We start from the raw sequence: 17735 nt of genomic DNA on the forward strand, positions 1-17735 counted from the left end.
AGGGCCCAACACGGAAGTGAGTCCATCTCCGGTTCGCCGGACGCACCGCAACGTGCGTGCACCTTACGTGGGACGTGATTGGCTGAGTGCCGCGCGAGTGGCCCTATCAGGACGGCCAGGGGGCGGGCGCTGCGCGCTGGAAGCGGAAAGCGGCCGCGGGGCGCGGCGGGATGGAGGCGGCGGCCGGTGAGCGCCGGGGTCCTCGGGAGTGGGAGGGTCCGGCGCGCAGCTGCGGGGCGCGGCCCTGGGTTTTCAGCCCGCGGGCAGGCAGGTGACGGGCGCGGGGTCGCCGTACTGCGCCCCGTGCGTCCGATTCGGGGGCCTGCTGGTGCCGGAAGGTCGGAGGCTCAGGCTGTAACCGACGTACTGGTAGAGTTCTGGGTTAAGCGGGGGTCCTAACGCGAACCCGGACGTCTCTTCTGGTTCTGCGCGAAGTACTAGGGTAACTTTCTAAAGGTTCCTGCTGAGGAAGAGAAGTGGGGCGGGGCGGGGGGTGCAGAGGAGACTTTCCGTAGCGGCGCTTTGCCGCGCGCGGCTCGAAGTCGTGCTCGGTCCGGTCCGAGTCCTCGGGGCAGACCTGGGGCAGGCACTGTGTGCTTTTGTGACAGAGACCCGCCAGAAGCCGGGCCAGTTGTCCCTCTCGGTTTTTCTTGTGGAGGCTTTGCAGGTGGGGGCCTTTGAACCTACCCGTGGAGCGTTGAGCAGGGGGGTGGTATCAGTACCGTTGTTTGTGGAGCCCGCCTGAGGACCCGGGCTCGCAGCGACGGTGGTGGGGAAAGTCGCTTGTCGGACACCGGGCAGGAGTCTGGATGGCGAGGGCCAGAGGGCGCTGAGGTAACAAGAGAGTGACGCACAGGGGTTGCGTGGATGCGGATGGCAGCCCCTGGGGGTGGCAGGGGTGGGAATGGTGACTATTCAGTGACATTTCAGGCTCCCTGAAAGGAGAGGGAGGCTGAGGCAGAGTGGCCAACGGCCAGCAGGGATCCACGGTTGTTGGACCCGGGCCCTCATGGGGAATAGCCAAGGATGCAGGTGCAAACTGTGGCCACCCTAATGCACGTGGGGTTTAAGGACCGGTCTGAGTCAGAGAGGCGGTTCTGGTCCCCCGGAGCCAGAAGCGTCCTTCCCGAGAAGAGGACGCTGGGCACCCACAGGTCCGTCCTAGGAGCGGGGGTGGGGGCCGCCCCAGCACAGACGCACCTGCCATCTGTCACGATGAGCCGATCCCCCATCGTCTTCCATGTCTGCCTGTTTTCCCCTGGAGTCAGCTGGGAGCCAGCCGCCCCTCGGCTCATCGACCACGTGCGGGCCGCGTGTGAGCGAGCTCACAGGTGTGCAGTGTAAGGGGCGGCTCGAGGCCGGTCAGTCCCGCCCCAGCGGCCTGGCTGCAGGCAGGGGCTGTGGTGGCAGCATTCAGAAAACCCGAGGGTCAAATCTGGGGCTGGGCGACTGGAAGACCTTCCGCCTGGGGTGTTTGCTGATGTCAGGGTGAGGGGGCAGGTCTCAGAATCTGGGGCGTGGGAGGTGCTTGGCGACCCCTCGGTGAGTGAGCCTTGAAGAGCGCCTGGCACTGAGGTCCTCTGCCCTCCTCCCTTCCGGCTAGAGGCTGGAAACCTGGCAGGCGTCCAGCACATCATCCTCGTGCTCTCAGGAAAGGGGGGGGTCGGGAAAAGCACCATCTCCACGGAGCTGGCCTTGGCCCTGCGCCATGCAGGCAAGAAGGTGAGCACCCCCCAACCCGGCCACTGCGCGGGCGTCCCTTCTGCCCCTGCCTCGGGAGCCCCCTGTGCAGTGTGGACGTCCCGCTTCCTTGCAGGTGGGGATCCTCGACGTGGACCTGTGTGGTCCCAGCATCCCCCGCATGCTTCGGGCACAGGGCAGGGCTGTGCACCAGTGTGACGGCGGCTGGGTGCCCGTCTATGTGGACCAGGAGCAGAGCATCTGCCTCATGTCCGTGGGCTTTCTGCTGGAGAACCCCGACGAGGCCGTGGTGTGGAGGGGGCCCAAGAAGAATGGTAATGGCCGGTGGTAATGGCGGGCGGAGGGGGGCAGCCAGCCTTCCTACTCGCCTCAGCTGTTCCCATTAGAAAGCGCAGGAACCGCGGGCCCTCCCCACATTGTTGGGTAAAGCAGAGACTCCCACGGCAGGCTCCCTGTTTCCACGACGGTCCTGCTGCCCACCTGACCCATCAGGCTGGTGCAGGGGATGAGGGCAGGAGGCCCCGGCGAGACTGGGCTCTGGGGTTTCTGCCCCAGCAGGCTGAGCGCGGGGGCTACTTCGGGGCGTGCCTGTGTGGGCCGTCGCTGCAGGCCGCCTCACCTCCAGCTGCCAAGGCTTGAGGTGCACCCGGGTCCGGGCACCGACACCCCCAGGAGGGTCACGGGTCCCGGCTAAGGCCTGAGCAGGAGTGTTGGGGGCCCGGGAAGGAGCCTCCCTGCCGCGCGGTGCACTTCCGTCTCCCAGAGGAACGGCTTGCTGTGCTGCCCTCGGGCGGCCCCTCTGCTGGAGGCTGGCTGCTGGCGAGGGACTTGGAGAGGCCCCTGTGAGACCCTGGCCTCACCTGCCCCCGGGCCTCCCTGGGTCGCTACAGCGCTGATAAAGCAGTTCGTGTCGGACGTGGCCTGGGGGCAGCTGGACTACCTGGTTGTAGACACGCCACCGGGGACGTCTGATGAGCACATGGCCACCGTGGACGCCCTGCGTCCCTACGGTCCCCTGGGGGCCCTCGTGGTCACCACACCCCAGGTACCCCGTGAGCTCCTTCGGTCTCCTGGAGGTCTGGGACCCTACACCCAGGGCTAGGCAGAGTGACCCGCTGGCCACGGTCCTCTCTTCCTCGGTCTCAGGCGGTGTCCGTGGGGGACGTGAGGCGGGAGCTGACCTTCTGTAGGAAAACGGGGCTGCGGGTGCTCGGGGTGGTGGAGAACATGAGCGGTTTCGTCTGCCCACACTGCGCGGTGAGTCGTGGGGACTTGGCGGGGGTCAGCAGCCCTTGAGGGGGTTGGGCTGGCTGGGACAGCCCGGGACCTGCCCCTCGGCGTGGGGGAGCCGACGGAGGGAGCAGCACGTGTCTGTTGTAGGAGTGCACCAGCATCTTCTCCCGGGGAGGCGGGGAGGAGCTGGCCAGTCACGCCGGAGTCCCCTTCCTGGGTGAGTGTGTTGCGGCCCCCGTTGGCCCTTGGGCTGGCTCTGGGAGTCCCTGTGCGGGGCCCTCCCCGCCGCCCTCACGGCCCCTCCCCTGCCGTCTCCCTTCACAGGCTCTGTGCCCCTGGACCCGGAGCTCACTAAGAGCCTAGAGGAGGGTCGAGACTTCATCCGGGAATTTCCTGAGAGCCCAGCCTTCCCTGCGCTCCTGTCCATAGCCCAGAAAGTTCTGATCGAGGCGCCTGCTCGCGTCCCCTGATCGAACCCCCCCCCCTCGGCCCAGCCCCCCCCCCCCCCCCGCAACGGGCCTCCTGGCCAAGTATATACAGACCCAAGCAGAAGGGTGTGGGGCCAGCATTCCCTCCCTCGGCCCTGCCCCTGGAACCAGTCTGGTGCTGCCGTGGCATCAGGACAGCAGAGCGGCTGACAGTGAGTGGTTCCCCCAAGTTGGCCCGTGGCAGGGCCCAGGGGGATGTGTGGGGTCCCGGTGGCCTGAGCTCTCCCTGGCTGGGACGTTCCCACTTGGTCTCACGGTGCTCAAACGGCAGCCGTCTCCCCCTGGGCCCCAAAGCCCACGTGCCTGGAAAATCGTTGGGGCCTTTGCTGTCCTCGGGACTCCTGTGACAGAAGGGGGGTGGTGACAGAAGAGAGCGTGTCGTGAGGTGTTAAGCTTGTCACTTCAAAGGAACCCACAATTAAATGTTTCCCCTCCACCCCTCACCGCGGTGACAGGTCTGATGCTTCCAGACTCTCCTGTCCCGGTCCCGGCTCTGTGTTTGCATGTTGCGCACGTCTCAGCAGGCACCCCAGCCCCGAGCCCTCTGGATACATTTGGGTCAAGTGTGGTGGCAGCACGTGGAGGGCTTGGTGATGGCGGAGAGGCATGTGCGTTGGGGGAGGCTTAGCCGCTCCCGCCTCCTCCCGCCCCAGGGCCCAGGGCAGAGCTGAGAGCAGGAGAGAGGAGCGAGGTGGAGGGCAACCTCCGGTCCCACTTCCTGAGGGACAGGGGCGGGCGCGCCACGGACAGATGCTTCCGGGTGTGGAAAGAACGGCAAAGGGGGCACTGCCGAGAGCTTTGGCCAGGAGCTGGGGGCACAGACCGGTGTCCCAGCTGGCAACAGAGGCTGCCCCGGCTGAACCTCGGCTTCCCAGGACCAGGGCCTCCAGGGACACTGCACGAAGAGGACAGCTGAGGTTCCGGGGCCCCGGAGTGGGTGCTGCCGCCCCTCAGGTGTGGGCGGGCGTCCTAGGAGGGGTGTGGTGGTGGGGGGACACAGGACGGGGACCCGGGACGGAACCCTTCTTCCCAACCCCCCCCCCCAGGCTACACCCCTGCGGTCACACGCATGTGTTAGATTGCTTTTAATTACCGACTGCGGGGGCGGGGGGTGCTATGTGATGGCGGTGCCCCCACCAGCAGAACCCCCCGGCTGCCCCGGGTCCTCCCAGGGACGGGACCCCGGCAAGCGAGCAGGTGACGCCTGGCCCCCGAGGCGGACATCGTGTCCCCGCCGGGCTCTGGGCCGGCGAGCCCGCGGTCAGCAGTGAGCAAAGTGGGCCTCGGCCACATCCCGCAGGTCGAGGCCGGCGATGGCTGCGGGGCCGGTGCAGGTGATGTTGTTGTAGGCGTACGCGGGCGGCTGGCCGTCGTCGCCGTCCAGCGCTGCCCGCACGAAGCGGGGGACCACGTCGGGCTGCTGCAGGGCCAGGGCCCTGAGGGCCCGGAGGGGGCAGCCGCAGTCCCAGGGGTTGCCCTCAAGCCACAGGCGCTCCAGGCCGGGGGCCCGCGGCACGAAGGTCCGCAGGGAGTTGTTCCTGAGGTTCAGGTAGCGCAGCTGCCCCAGTGGCGCCAGCACGTCCTCGGGCAGGGCCTCCAGGCGGTTGTGCGACACATCCAGCCAGAAGACGCGCCGCAGGGGCCTCAGGGCGTCCGCAGACAGCGCCGCCAGCCGGTTGCCGGCGAGGAGCAGGTACTCCAGCTTGCCGAGCCCCTGGAAGAGCTGGCCGGGCAGGTGTGCGAGCCGGTTGGCGGTGAGGTCCAGCTCCAGGAGCTCCGCGAGCCCCTGCAGGCCCTGGTCCTCCACGGCCACGATGCCGTTGTCCCGGAGGAAGAGCCGGCGCAGCCCCGAGAGGCCGGCGAAGGCGTGCGGGCGGATGCGGCCCAGGCAGCTGCGCTCCAGGTGCAGGCTGTGCAGCCGGCCCAGGCCCTGGAACGCCTGCTCCGGGAGCGCCCGCAGGCAGTTCCCGGACAGGTTCATGACCGCCACGCTCAGGAGGCCGAGGAAGGCGCCCGCCTGGATCTCCTGGATCTGGTTGTCGTTGAGCGTGAGCACCTCCAGCTGGCCCAGGCCCTCGAAGGCCTGGCCGGGCAGCTGCCGGATGCGGTTGTGGTCCAGCCGCAGCTCCTCCAGGAAGTGCAGGTCCTTGAAGGTGCGGGGCCGCAAGCCCGCGATGGCGTTGCGCGAGAGGCGCAGGACGTGCAGGCCCAGCAGGCCGGGGAAGGTGTCCTCCAGGAGGCCGCCCAGCCGGTTGTGCGACAGGTCCAGCCAGCGCAGCGCCCTCAGGCCCAGGAAGGCGCCGGGGGCCACGGCGGCGATGAGGTTGTGGTCCAGGTAGAGCTTCTGGAGCTTGGGCAGTTTGACGAAGACGTTGGCCTTGACGCTGCGCAGGGCATTCCTACTCAGGTCCAACTCCCGCAGCTCGCCGAGGCCACAGAAGAGCGCGGGCTGCAGGTAGGCCAGCTTGTTGCCCGCCAGCACCAGCTCGCGGAGGCCGGCCAGGCCCTGGAAGGCGGCGTCCGGGAGCACGGCCAGGCTGTTCCAGCCGAGGTTGAGGTCCCAGAGGCCGGACAGCCCCCGGAAGAGGCCCTCGTCCACCCTGCCCAGCAGGTTGTTGCTGAGGCCGAGCGAGGCGAGGCCCGGGGTGTGCAGGAACGTGTGGGCCGCCAGGCCCCGCAGCTGGTTCCGCTCCAGGTGCAGGTGGTGGAGGTTGTGCAGGCCGAGCAGTGCCCGCGGCTCCAGGCTGGCCAGCCCGCTGCCCTGTAGGTTGAGGAAGCCCAGACCGGAGAGGTTCTGGAAGGCCGCCGCGGGGATGGAGGAGAAGTTGTTGCCGTCCAGCCACAGGGCCCTGGCGCCGTCCGGGATGCCGTCGGGCAGCCGCGTGAGGTTCCTGGAGCTGCAGAAGACGCTGAGCTCGTCCGAATAGTCCTCGTGGCCGCAGGTGCAGACGGCTGGGCATTGCGGGCTCTCAGCCTTCCCCAGAGCCCCGGGCTCCGCTCCCTCCAGGCCGCAGGGGCCCAGCGCTGCCCAGGAGACCAGGAGCACGGCCAGGGCCGGGCCTCCTGCAAGGAGAGGAGCCGGAGGACGTGAGTCCCGGGGCGAGCGAGACCCGGGACGTTCCAGGCCTCGGCCTGCGCCCGCAGCCCAGTATGGAACTCGGCACCGAGACCACAGCACGTGACCGTAAAGACAGGCGCTGCCAGTCAGGCGGCAGAAAGGTGGGAGCCGAGTCGTACTCACCCCGCCGGGACTACAAGCGGAGCCAGACAGGACAGCTGTCGTCCGGCTCCAGACCAACTGTCCTCTCCACCCGGCAGGGCAGCGATGCCCCTTCCCAGAGGAAACCTGCCCGTAGAGCTGGGCGGCCGTCTGCGTCCCGAACACAGGCACCGGCCAGGCTGCCAGGTGGGCCCAGGGGGAATGCAGGAGGGCTTTCTGGCACAGGCCCGGGTCACGAGTGCTCGCTGCCCTCGAGCGCCGGCCGTTGCCCCCAGATTGGAGGGCCCTCACACGAGTGCTCCCTGGCATATGCAGCCTGCTGCCGGCATGGGGACAGAAGCAGGGTGGACAGAACGCCATCCCCTCACCAGGGGCCAGGGGTGTGTTAGGACAAAGGGCGCTGGACCTCACAGCAGCGCCACCCCAAAACCTGCATTGAACGCTGGGCTACCCACAGAACTGGGCCTGTCCCAGCCCTTGGAAGGGCTCAGGGACTCAGTGTGAGGTCAGAGCATGCCCCATCCCCTGTGGACGGGACCAGGCCCCACAGGGCTGGAAGGGCAGCAGTCCCCAGGGGAGGGTCTCTGGGGGTTGAGAGGGGACTCCCACCCTTCCTCTGTACCACTGTCCTGGGCCCTGGGACCAGAGTGGCGGTGGACAGAGGGACCTGAGGCATTCTGGGACCCCAGCAGGGACACTTCCCCCATCGGCCCACCCAGAAAGGCCCGCCCCTGACTGGGCGGCTGCCCCCCGAACGAGGGGCCGGGGCACTTGGGGGTGCCTCACCTCTCTTCAGGGCCATCCCGCGTGCAGAGCAGACCGCAGGCGGGCAGTGAGCAGGGGTACGTCTACTGGGGCCGGCTGCTCCTGCCCTCTGACTTCCCCACTGCTGGGGCAGCCAGCACCCTGCCGCAGGCCAGCCCAGCCCTGCTGACCCGGGTTCCATTAACCCCCTCATGCCCGGCTGCCAGCATCGGCCCTGAGTGCCCAGAGTGCAGATAGCACAGGGGAGAGTCGGGGGGTGCCGCGTTCACCCCGAAGCCACCTTTGGGGATCGAGGTGAGTGGTGGTGCAGCTCTGGGGGACGGGCGTGTCCCCCCACCTTCGCCCTGCAGGGCTGAGCGGAGCAGAGCTGGGGCAGCAGGGGTGTGGGGGCAGGGGTCTCCCCTGCAGCAGCCTGTGGTTGGGACAGCTTTGGGGAAGCCGAGAGAGGAGGCCCCGCTGCTTGGCCAGCCCCCGGAGCCCAGGTGGGGGCCCCTCGGGCCGCTGTGGGGGACCTCCCTGCTCAGCAGATGGCCACGTGGGAGTTAAGTAGGAGCTGGGTCTGGCATGCTGGCCACACCTTCCCTCCCCCTGCCCGTTTCCTAACAGCCTGGGTGGGGTCCTCATTAGGACTCCCCGGGGCTTCTGCGACCTCAGGGTCAGCTGGTGTCTGGCCGCTCCTCCTCCCCCAGCCTCTTCTAGGAACAGCAGCCGGGCTCCCGGCCACCTCGTATTTGCTTTCCTAGCACTGCCCTCCCGGGAAGAGCGGAGGGAGGCCCAGCCCTGGGGGCCAGGTCTTGCGCCGCAAGACCAGCCTCCACCTGCTTTGGGACTCCTGATGTCCCCAGAGCTGTTGGGGTGGGGGCACGGCCACGGCCACCCCGCTCCGCACAGGATGGCAGCCCAGCGCCTGGCCTGCGGGCAGCCCCGGGTCAGGCCAGGAAGTGGGGCGGCAAGGTGCTGGCTGCTCGAGCGAGGGGAGCCCTGCTGCACCTTCATCCACCGGCCTCCGCTCTGGCTGCCCAGAACCCCTCTTCCCTGGGGCTGGCGGGGTGCAGTCGGCCCTCCAGCCCCGCCTCCCGGTCTCTGCCCACGGGGCCCTCCTCTGGCTGCGCAGGCGGGGCTGGAGGCAGGGCTTGCGGACGTTCAGACTCCAACGTGACGCCCCCACCGCGAGGCGACGCGGAGGGAGGCGGTTGCTTCACAGCCCCATGGAGGGGACAGTGGGCAGCTGCGGCGCCCCTCCCCAGCCCCCCACCCTGCCTCGCCCCTGCCCTGCCTGAGCTGCTCATGCCTGGGGGTGAGGGCAGCTTTATCTCTCCCTTTATTGAGCTTTGGTTGATTTCCAGGTCGTTCTGAGAAATTATAGATCTGCCGGGAGAAAGTCCACGCCCAGAAATTTACACGGTAAACACGCACTGACACAGCGCAAAGTGCGGACTCAGCACGTTCGTGGCCGAGGACCCTCGTCGGGAAGGGAGGGTGAGCGTGGGGAGGGGACCGTGCTGTCTATAGATCCCGGGTGGGGCGCTGGAGAACTCGGGGGGCTGGGGGTTGCCGCAACGCCAGCCTGTCCCCGGCGCCCCAGGCCTCCCAGAGCGGCCTGTCCTGGCTGCCGGGTCCCTTGCTGCGCCTGCCATGCACGGTTGACCGCCCGAGGGTCTGCCCGAGGCGCGCGGCGTCCTTCGCTTCCAAGCTTCTGTGTACGGGGTTAGCGCACTGGCTTTGGCCGCTGCTGTCGTGGAGGCTGGGCGGTCCTGGCGTCCAGCTCAGACCTCGGGGCGCGACACTTGGATTGCTCTGGGCGGTCGAGTTGCACACCGCACCCCCGCCCCGGCCGTCCCCGGCCCCAAAGGGGAGTGAACGTCGGCTGTCGTTTGTTTCTCAAATGTTGGTGACGCACCAGCACCTCGGGCTTGTCGCCGGGGGAATGTCCCATTTTGTGATTTTGTTCGATTGTCGGATAGTCTGATGTGTGTGTTTAAAAATTTCTTCTCCAGATACAAGTCCCCCATCGGGCATATGTGGGCCGTGGCATCCTGCCTGCTGTCCCTAGACCCTGCAGGGTCACTGAGCTGGGTTCCTCGGGTGCCAGCCTGAGGGACAGCAAACCCAGAGTCCTGACCGTGCAGACCCTCGTGTGGTCACATCCCATGTGCCACAGGGACCAGAGTGCATGCACCGTGGATGTGCGTGTGGACACGATGTCGGGGCCCCCGGCCGTGGGGGGCTGCCCCTGAGGCCAGAGGGTGTGGGGAAGTGTCCGTGGCTTGTGGAGCAGATCCCCGCCGGAGCAGTCCAGCCACCTGCGCGTGGCCCCTTTTGGTTCCTCAAATGTCGTGGGAGCAGCTTGCCGGGTGTGTGAGCCGAAACCGGAGCCTGTCGGGGTGAGGGTCGTGCTCAGGTTCGTGGCGGACGGGTGTTCTCACCATGCTGTCTTCCCGCCCCCGCACGCGGTGCTCTCGGTGCTCCTGGGATCTCGGGTCGTGTGTAGGTTTTCTCCTAGGTGGTTGTTGCTTCTTGATATTATTTGATCCCTTTTTTTCCCTTGGGTTCCGTCTCCCATCAGTCCGGGCCGGACGCGCCTGTCGCTTGTGGGGCGGCACAGTGAGCGTTAGCTGGCGCGACGCCTTCACCGACGGCTCTCTTCCGCGCCAACAGCCTTGTGATGCGTAGAAAGCGCACAGCCCTGCAGTTTGGACGGCGTGCCCCCCCCCCCCCCCGCCGCTACAGGACCCTGTGTGCGCTCTGTGGTCTTGTGCGTCCCCCACACAGCAGCGTGTGAGGCCTTCGTGCCTTGTTGGCTGAACGGCTGTCGCCCTAGGGATCTGCACCACGTGTGGGTCCACTCGCCAGCTGATGGGCGTTTGCTTTGTTTCTGTTTTGGGGGCTGCTACAGCGTTGGCGTGAACGCTTAGATACAAGTCTTGGTGTGGACGTGTGTCTCGTCCTTCCAGTAGGTTCTCAGGAGTGGAATTGCTGCTTCACAAGATATTTGTATATAACTTTTTAAGGATTTTGTTTTTAAGTAGCCTCTATGCCCGACGTGGGGCTCAAACTCACCACCCCAAGATCAACTCTCATGCTCTCCTGCCAGCCAGGCACCCCTTATGTCTGACTTTTTAAAAAACCATTCTCAAAAGCGTGACATTGTGAGAAGTGGGAGCGTTCCAGCTGGGTCTCGTCCTCACCTGCACGCGGGGTGTGCTGTCTGCAGGTCAGCTGCTCCCATCCCGCGATCCTCCGTGTCGTGGACAGTTAGGGCCGAGCGCCTTCTCATGTGCACAGTGGTCCTCGTCTTCACGGGCGGGGTGTTGATCTGAGTCTTGGACGTTTTTAAATTGTTTTCTGAGTTGTCAGACTTTAATTGTCGGTTATCAGACACGATACTTGCAGATACTTTTCCTTGCCTGTGGCTTACCAATAAAAAAAAAAAAAACAAAAAAAACCTTGGGGCGCCTGGGTGGCTCAGTCGGTTAAGCGGCCAACTTCGGCTCAGGTCACGATCTCGCGGTCCGTGAGTTCGAGCCCCGCATCGGGCTCTGTGCTGACAGCTCAGAGTCTGGAGTCTGTTTCAGATTCTGTGTCTCCCTCTCCCTGACCCTCCCCTGTTCACGCTCTGTCTCTCCCTGTCTCAAAAATAAATAAAAAACGTTAAAAAAAAAAAATTTAAAAAAAACCTTGTCCTTTGAAACGTGAAAGTTTAGTGAAGTCCAGCTTACTGAGGTTTTTTGTGTTTTATGCTTTTTGTGTGCCTAACCCAAGATCACAAAGTTCTTCTGATCAAGAGACACGGAGTACCTTCCCATTTACTTACATCTTCCTTAAGTTTTCTAAACTTGACACTATTTTTTTAACTTTAACGTTTATTTATTATTTTCACACAGAGCAAGAGAGCGAGCGTGAGCAGAGAGAGAGAGAGACAGAGAAGCCCAAGCAGGATACTTGCTCATCACACAGCCTGATGTGGGGCTTGAACTCACAACCTTGAGATCACGACCTGAGCCGAAAGCAAGAGTTGGACACTTAACCGACTGAGTCACCCAGGTGCCCCTTGTGTTTTTGATAAAATAGTTTCTACTTATGTTATTAGTCTTGGTGCTGTTGTGAATGAAGTGGTCTGAATTTCATTTCCAGGTAATCATTAGCAGGTAGAAAGATCCTGTATTTCTCTTACCGATCTTGTGTCCGGGACCGTCAAACTCACCGGCCAGGTGTGTGCGTGTATCTGGATTCCGTAGGACCCTGTCAGCTGTGACTAAGAACGTGTTCGCTTGTTCTCTCCAGTCTGTGTACTACCCCTTTTCTGTTCCTTTCTGTGCCTCGCTGCACGCCCAGTACGATGTGGAGTACGGAGGTGAGAGCACACCTCCCTCACCTGCCCCTGGTGTTGGAGGCGAGCATTCGGCCCGTCACCATGACTTCTGATGCTCTGACAGGCGGAATGATGCTCTCGAAGATACCCTGTCCTTCCGCCGGAATCCGGACTGTGTCGGGTTGCACGGGCAAAGGGAGTGGAGGTGCTGATCAGCCTGGATAGTGGGACTAACCTGGGTTTTCCAGATGGACCCAGTGTCACCACAGGGGTCCTTGACGGTGGAAGCGGGGGGTCAGGAAGGGCGGGCGTAGGCAGTGAGAGGACCCCAACCACGGGCGGGGAGTAGACAGGGAGTACGCCAGGAGCCGAGGAACGTGGGCGCCTCCGGCAGTAGGACGCCTCCCGGAGGACGCAGCCCCGCAGACACTGTGGTCCGGCGTGGCCCGGGTCCGACTCAAGGCTGCCGGCACGAGGTCCGCGAGGAAACTTCGCACGGGTGTCTTTTTTCCTGAGGCCAAGGAAGCTGCGTTCCCGCGGTTGGACACTTCTCACCACGAACGTGCCGGGTTTTGTTCCTTGTTGCGCTGCGCCCGTTGAGTTGATCCCGTGGATTTTGTCCTTCCTTCCCCTAGGATGGGCCGCGACGTCTGTTGGTTTTCAGGTGTGCGGCTGATGGTGCAAGTGCTGCCGTATTTGGGTTACTGATGCTGTGTTACAAAGTTAACATCTAGGTTCACCAGGGACACCGACGTCTTCTGTCGGGCCCAGGCTTGCGTCGCAAAGGAGCTGGGAAGCGTCCCTCTGTCTTCTGAAAGAGTTTGTGAGTGATGGGTGGTATTGACCGAATGTTCCGTGAAGTCACCAGGCTCTTCCTTTGTGTGAACTTTAGACTTTCTGTGTTAATTCAGTTTCTTATTACAGGTCTGTGGTGTTTTTCTGGTTTTTTCTGAGTCCATTTAAGTGATCTGTGTCTGTAGGAATTCATCGGTGTCGTTCACTCGCATTCCTGGAGAAGCCTTGACGTTTATTTCTGCAGGGTGGGTGGTCCGGTCCCGTCTCCCGCGTGAATTTGGGAACCTGGGTGTTGTATCACTGTGGGTCTGTCAACTTGATGATCTTTTCAGAGAGTTGTGGGTTTACTGTCCGGCTGATTTCCTGTCTTCTTCTTCTTCCTTTGTGTTTCTCTTGCTCTTCTCTAGTTTCCTGAGGTAGAAGCCTTTTCTGTGCAGGTGTAGGAGGCCCTGGGCTTGTCTGTGACTGACAGACGCTGGTGTCGGCCTTTGCTTCTTTTGACCCACAAGCTTAGAGATCTGTTACTTCACTTCTAAACGGGGGGAGGTTTTCCTCACTTCGTTCCGCCACAGGTAACTAATTCCGCTGGGGTCAGAGGACGTACTTTGTATGCGTTGGCTTCTGAAAACTTAGGACAACTTGTTCCGTGGCCGGAGTTGTGGTCTGTGCCTGAGGACGCCGCTGCACGGGCCGTTCTGAACCCAGGCGGGTTCCGTCGAGCAGTCGCGCACCGTGCTCCTTCCGCGTCCTCAGCGATGGCATCGACGCGGTCTGGCTCTTGCCGAGAATTAAGACCTCTAATCCTTACTGCTACGTTACTTATCTTCCTTGCGATTTCTCAGTTGTACTCTTGCTTACGCTGTACATACGAAGTGTTCTTTGTCCCCAGGGGCTGCCACGCCCACTCAGTGGACAGGAGCCATTTGCTGCTTCATCAGAGGACTCTTAGAAAGTCAGGGTTCCAGGTGACACATAATTATGACACCTGTCTGAGCTGGCAGCCGGGGAAGGAAGACACAGGATGTGGTGTCCTGCCTCCTCGCCCCCCTCTCCCCGCCTACACACACCCACCTGGCCACGGTGGGACCCCGGATGGGCTTGACCCCCACCTCTGCGAAGGGCTGACCTTTGATGCAGACAGAGCCCCGGCGGCACATGGGCACAGGTGTCTCGCCATCTGGATCTGTGGGCCCCACACCAGACCACGTCCCAGGCCTCCCTGCTGCTCCGGCCCAGGATCGGCATCCTGGGGAGATGGACCAAGAGAAGCCTCTGCTTTTATGGTTTCACTGACACGTTAATGATGAAAAGTTCAGGGGGCTACACCACGATGAACGTCCTCAAAGGCCCTGAAACACACACTCGGGTCACTGCTGTGAACCTCACCTCGTACACAGAGACATGTGGTAGGTTCTGATTAGTAAGGCCCGGTCACCGCTAAGACCCCAGCGCCTTCCTAGCTGGAGAGCAGCACCACAGCAGGGCAGACAGACCCCAGCCAGGAAAGCAGGCGCACGGCCCTAGGGAGAGACTCCACTCCTCCCCGGGCCGCGGGGCCCTGGGCTCGTGCCCGATGGGAGGAGGACGGGCCGCCTCAGAGCCCCTACGTGTCAGGGAAGAGGTGAAGGAGAGAAGCCACGCCAGGCCCCAGCCACACCGCCGTGCCCCGCACCGCCCACTTCGGAGAGGCTCCCAGCTTCGCATCCGTGCTCAGAAAGGCGACACCTAGGAGCCCAGGAGGCGGGAGCCGCAGCAAGAGATCAGCGAGCAGGAGGGCACCCCTGACCCCTTCAGGAAATGCTGGAAGGAGGGTGCCTGGCTGGCTCAGTGGGGTGTGAGTTCAAGCCCCACACTGGGTATGGAGATTTAATTCTTGAAAAGAGAAAAGAGAAAATGTTGCAAAGAAAGACGTCTCCCCAAGTGGCTGAAACCCACGGAGGGACAGCCCATAACCGTTTACGAAGGGAGCCGGTGGTGTGAAAAAGTGCACAGAGCGAGCACCAGGCTCCCAGCAGAATCACCTCCTTCGAGCTCCCCACGAGTGAAGAGACCTCCCCCTGCTCCCCCCACCGTGTTGCCGTCATTTACAGGAAGCAGACCGGGCTTGTACAAGGAAGGCCAGAGTGCAGCCGCCAACACACTCACATAGAGTTGGCCAGACCAGAGGAAAGCGTGTGACGAAGCCCGGTTCCCCTGGGGGTGACTTTCAGCCACACTTCTGCACGTCCTGCCGGCGCCCCAGCGTCCCCACCTCACTGCCCCACTAGCGCGCCCAGCCTCCCGGGTGCTGGCGACTCCCGAGGGCGCGCTTCGGCCTGGACCCGCCCCCCGCCCCAGTGGACGCAGCTGGACCCCCCACAACCGCGTGCTCACCGCTCGGCTCACGCTGCGCACCCTTTGGCCTCCCCTGCGGCCCCACACGCACTCGAGATCCCGTGGAGACCTGCCCGCCCCCACCTCCGCACGGCTGCGAGTGGCCCCCAGGGTCCCCCCGCACCCTGTCCGCCGACCCGCCTGCCACCGCTCCCCAGTCGCCTCCCCTCACGGCTCAGCCACACTGGGCTCCCGTCGCGCACTTCTGCCCCAGGGCCTCGGCACTCGCTGGTCTCTCCCAGAGATCAGCAAGGCCCTCTCCCTGAACCTTTGGTTTTTGCTCACATCACCTCCCTGGCCACAAGGCTTCCCGCTTGCTCCTTGCCCACTTTATTTTCCTTAGTGCTTCCTCAGTCCGAGCTGCCCAGGATGTCCATCTTGTCACTCCGTCCCTCTGCCAGGACAGAAATTCGACAAGGGCAGGGCTTTCTGTGTTCACTCAACCCCGAGGGGAGCTCGGCCTCGGCCCCCAGGTGTTTGTCACACCGGTCACTGGGGTTCAGGACGAGGAGCAGTGCCTCTCTCCCCTCCCCCCACCTCAATACGGGAGACCCACGGGACAAAAGGCCAAGCAGCAAGACCGCAGAAAGTTCGCGAAGGAAACGGGGCCCACGTGGGGAAAAGGAGGTTCCCTAAACAAAGCTCACTGTGCTCCTTTACGTTCCTGAGCGCTGATGTGCTCTGAAAAAGACGCCATTTACGACAAGAACAAAGTAGACTGGGACTGACGTTCCCGGAGAACCAACGTCTGGGAAGGGAGCCGTGACACCCGACGTCACCCAGGCAAGTGCTGCGCGGCGCTCTGCCTTCCCCTGGGTCGGGCAGGGAGTCTCTACTTCCTTGGAATTTCCCACATGGTCACGGCAGCCTCGACACACCTGAATTTACCTTAACGCGGTCACTCGAGGGGGACGGTCCTACCAGAAGGACCCACCCGGTGGCAAGAGTTCACTCGCAGGGCCAGGGATGATGCGGTGACCCCAGAGCACCTCAACACAGGCTCACGTGTGCCACAGCGGGCACAGCCCACGTTCCGGGCCCTGTTTGCTTGGCTGTGCCTGTTATAATCACACTGCGAAATCATCACGGTGGCACTTCTCTGAGTTCGAGGAGCCATGCTGGTGACCTACGGAAGGTGAGGGGTCAGTGGGAATGCGTGGAAGTCGCAGCCAGGTGGTCAGAAGGGCAGGAGGCCTGGGGGGGCCCAAGCTTACAGCCATCTGAGGGGACAGTCTCTTTGGGGACCGCGAGCCTCAGTCACAGGGCCACGCGGACACTGGCACTACACGAGTTTTAGCAGCAGGAAGAGCAGCAGAGACCCTAATGCCAGACGGGGGGGGGCATGTCCATGGCCTGACACTTGTCACAATTCCAGAAATCCGGTGAACCCTATTCCGGCCCAAACCACAGCCGTCAATACTCTAACGTTCGTACATACGGGCAAAGGGCCAGGTGGGGCCGTGTCCCTTCCTAGAAACAAAGACTTATTCTAAAGCTGTAGTAAGGGGGAATGTGGGGCCTCAGAACGGGTCTGCACCCCCGGATGCGGGCCCTCGGGCTGGCAGTGCAGACGAGCAGGGGGGACGTAAAGTGCCTCCAGGGAGGCAAACCACCGACCACCAGCATAACAGCATCTTCACGTGAATTACAAACACGAGTGTCAGAAGCAAGCACGTAACCAGGAGGGCAGCAGAGGACGGAAAGTAGGAGACACGAACTTGACTCCATCAAAGATTTCTTCAGTAAGACGACAGAGTGCCGAGCGAGCAACTCAAACACGTGTGACCGGAGCGCGGCTGACCCTCAACGGGGAAGGTCGGCGAGGAGCAGAGCCAGCAGACCACTGGCCAGAAGCCCGAGGAGAGGCAGCCCGGGGTCGGAAATGCACACGGCCAGCCTACGCCAGCACACGCGAGGCCCGCGGAGCAGCCCCAGGGCGGTCCACACCCTCGTGCGGCGGACAGGACTCCTCCACCGGATGGGCCAACACGTTCTCCCGCGTGGAAGTGCCCATCCTGCACGGCCAGCTGGGGCCCACGTGAGAGCGTTTGAGCCGTGCCACAGCCCAAGAGCCAGTGGGGGTGGCCCAGCGGGTCCCACCACCAAGGACAACATGTGCCAAGGGAGTTGCTATCCGGGGCTCCCGGGGTGGGGAGAGGCCGGGTGCAGGAGCGTGCTTCTGTGTTCGTACGTTTCAGAAACGTTTATTTCTCTTCTTTGGCATCTGAATGTGCAGTCGGTAACACGCAAACTAAGGAAACACATCCCCATGGGGTGGGGGGGGAGGTGGGCTGGGGAGGCGGTGGCCGTGGGGTCCCTGGCTACACGAGAACTGCTCACGCACAGGGCCCGGCCGGAGGGGGCACAGCAGAGGGCCACACCGGATACCCGCGCTCTCCGGTACCGCCAGGCCTCGCAAAGCACCACGACGCATCCTGAGACGCCCACGCCACTACGCCCAGTTGGCGGTACAGAGCTACAAAATGAAGCATCTAGAAGGACCCACAGAAACCCCATTCCCTGACACACCTGGGGGCGCAGGGGGGCTGAGGCTCCACCTAAGGCATCCTCCTCTTTGGACAAGGGTGACTGCTCCCCGGCCGCACGGCACCGTGGCCGCACGGGCAGCTGCGGAGCCAGGACCTGCACAGGTCCTTGGCGACCGGAGGCCGTCTGAGGAGAGTGGCGGGAGACAACCTCAGCTGGACGAAAAGCACTAACCGTGGGCCGTCCAGCAGGAGAGGGTGGGGCAGGCAGGGCCTCGGGCGCCGTGCGTCGCAGGGCAGAGCCGAGCGGAGGAGGTCGGGTCGGAACCGGGAAGACCTCCGGGTGCACACGTGAGCGGCCC

At 63.6% G+C, this 17735-nt stretch overlaps 2 protein-coding genes across 5 annotated transcripts; one reads left to right on the forward strand and one right to left on the reverse strand.

Moving 5' to 3' along the window:
* Nucleotides 1-22: 22 nt before the first annotated feature.
* On the forward strand, nucleotides 23-4415 carry NUBP2 (NUBP iron-sulfur cluster assembly factor 2, cytosolic). 4 transcript variants are annotated; one of them, XM_053213720.1, is made up of 8 exons: nucleotides 79-186; nucleotides 1155-1331; nucleotides 1604-1722; nucleotides 1817-2015; nucleotides 2592-2746; nucleotides 2848-2958; nucleotides 3082-3151; nucleotides 3259-4415. In XM_053213720.1, the coding sequence occupies exons 2-8, from the start codon at nucleotides 1241-1243 to the stop codon at nucleotides 3402-3404; spliced, it is 891 nt and encodes a 296-aa protein (XP_053069695.1). In that variant the 5' UTR covers nucleotides 79-186; nucleotides 1155-1240; the 3' UTR covers nucleotides 3405-4415. The 4 variants fall into 4 exon arrangements, with proteins under 4 accessions (XP_026899437.1, XP_053069695.1, XP_026899436.1 ...); XM_027043636.2 differs by lacking the exon at nucleotides 1155-1331 and having other exon boundaries at nucleotides 23-186; XM_027043635.2 differs by lacking the exon at nucleotides 79-186 and having other exon boundaries at nucleotides 454-1331; nucleotides 2652-2746.
* A 75-nt stretch (nucleotides 4416-4490) lies between these two features.
* Nucleotides 4491-17730, reverse strand: IGFALS (insulin like growth factor binding protein acid labile subunit). The gene is made up of 4 exons (XM_053213705.1): nucleotides 17417-17730; nucleotides 13641-13863; nucleotides 7429-13508; nucleotides 4491-6485 (listed from the first exon to the last, which is right to left on the reverse strand). Exons 3-4 carry the CDS (start codon nucleotides 7598-7600, stop codon nucleotides 4684-4686), a joined length of 1974 nt encoding a protein of 657 aa, XP_053069680.1. The 5' UTR covers nucleotides 7601-13508; nucleotides 13641-13863; nucleotides 17417-17730; the 3' UTR covers nucleotides 4491-4683.
* Between the last annotated feature and the right edge of the window lie 5 nt (nucleotides 17731-17735).

Source organism: Acinonyx jubatus, chromosome E3 (assembly GCF_027475565.1).
Source record: "Acinonyx jubatus isolate Ajub_Pintada_27869175 chromosome E3, VMU_Ajub_asm_v1.0, whole genome shotgun sequence".
In the NCBI taxonomy this organism is placed as follows: Eukaryota; Metazoa; Chordata; class Mammalia; order Carnivora; family Felidae; genus Acinonyx; species Acinonyx jubatus.

Excerpts from the sequence above, each read along its gene's own strand:
- NUBP2 (XM_053213720.1), top strand. The coding sequence starts at position 1,241 with ATGTCTGCCTGTTTTCCCCTGGAGTCAGCTGGGAGCCAGCCGCCCCTC. Across the intron at positions 2,016-2,591 it reads GAGGGGGCCCAAGAAGAATG|CGCTGATAAAGCAGTTCGTG; the intron begins GTAATGGCCGGT and ends GGGTCGCTACAG. Across the intron at positions 2,959-3,081 it reads TCGTCTGCCCACACTGCGCG|GAGTGCACCAGCATCTTCTC; the intron begins GTGAGTCGTGGG and ends TGTCTGTTGTAG.
- IGFALS (XM_053213705.1), bottom strand. The coding sequence starts at position 7,600 with ATGAGGGGGTTAATGGAACCCGGGTCAGCAGGGCTGGGCTGGCCTGCG. Across the intron at positions 6,486-7,428 it reads CGGGATGGCCCTGAAGAGAG|GAGGCCCGGCCCTGGCCGTG; the intron begins GTGAGGCACCCC and ends CTCTCCTTGCAG.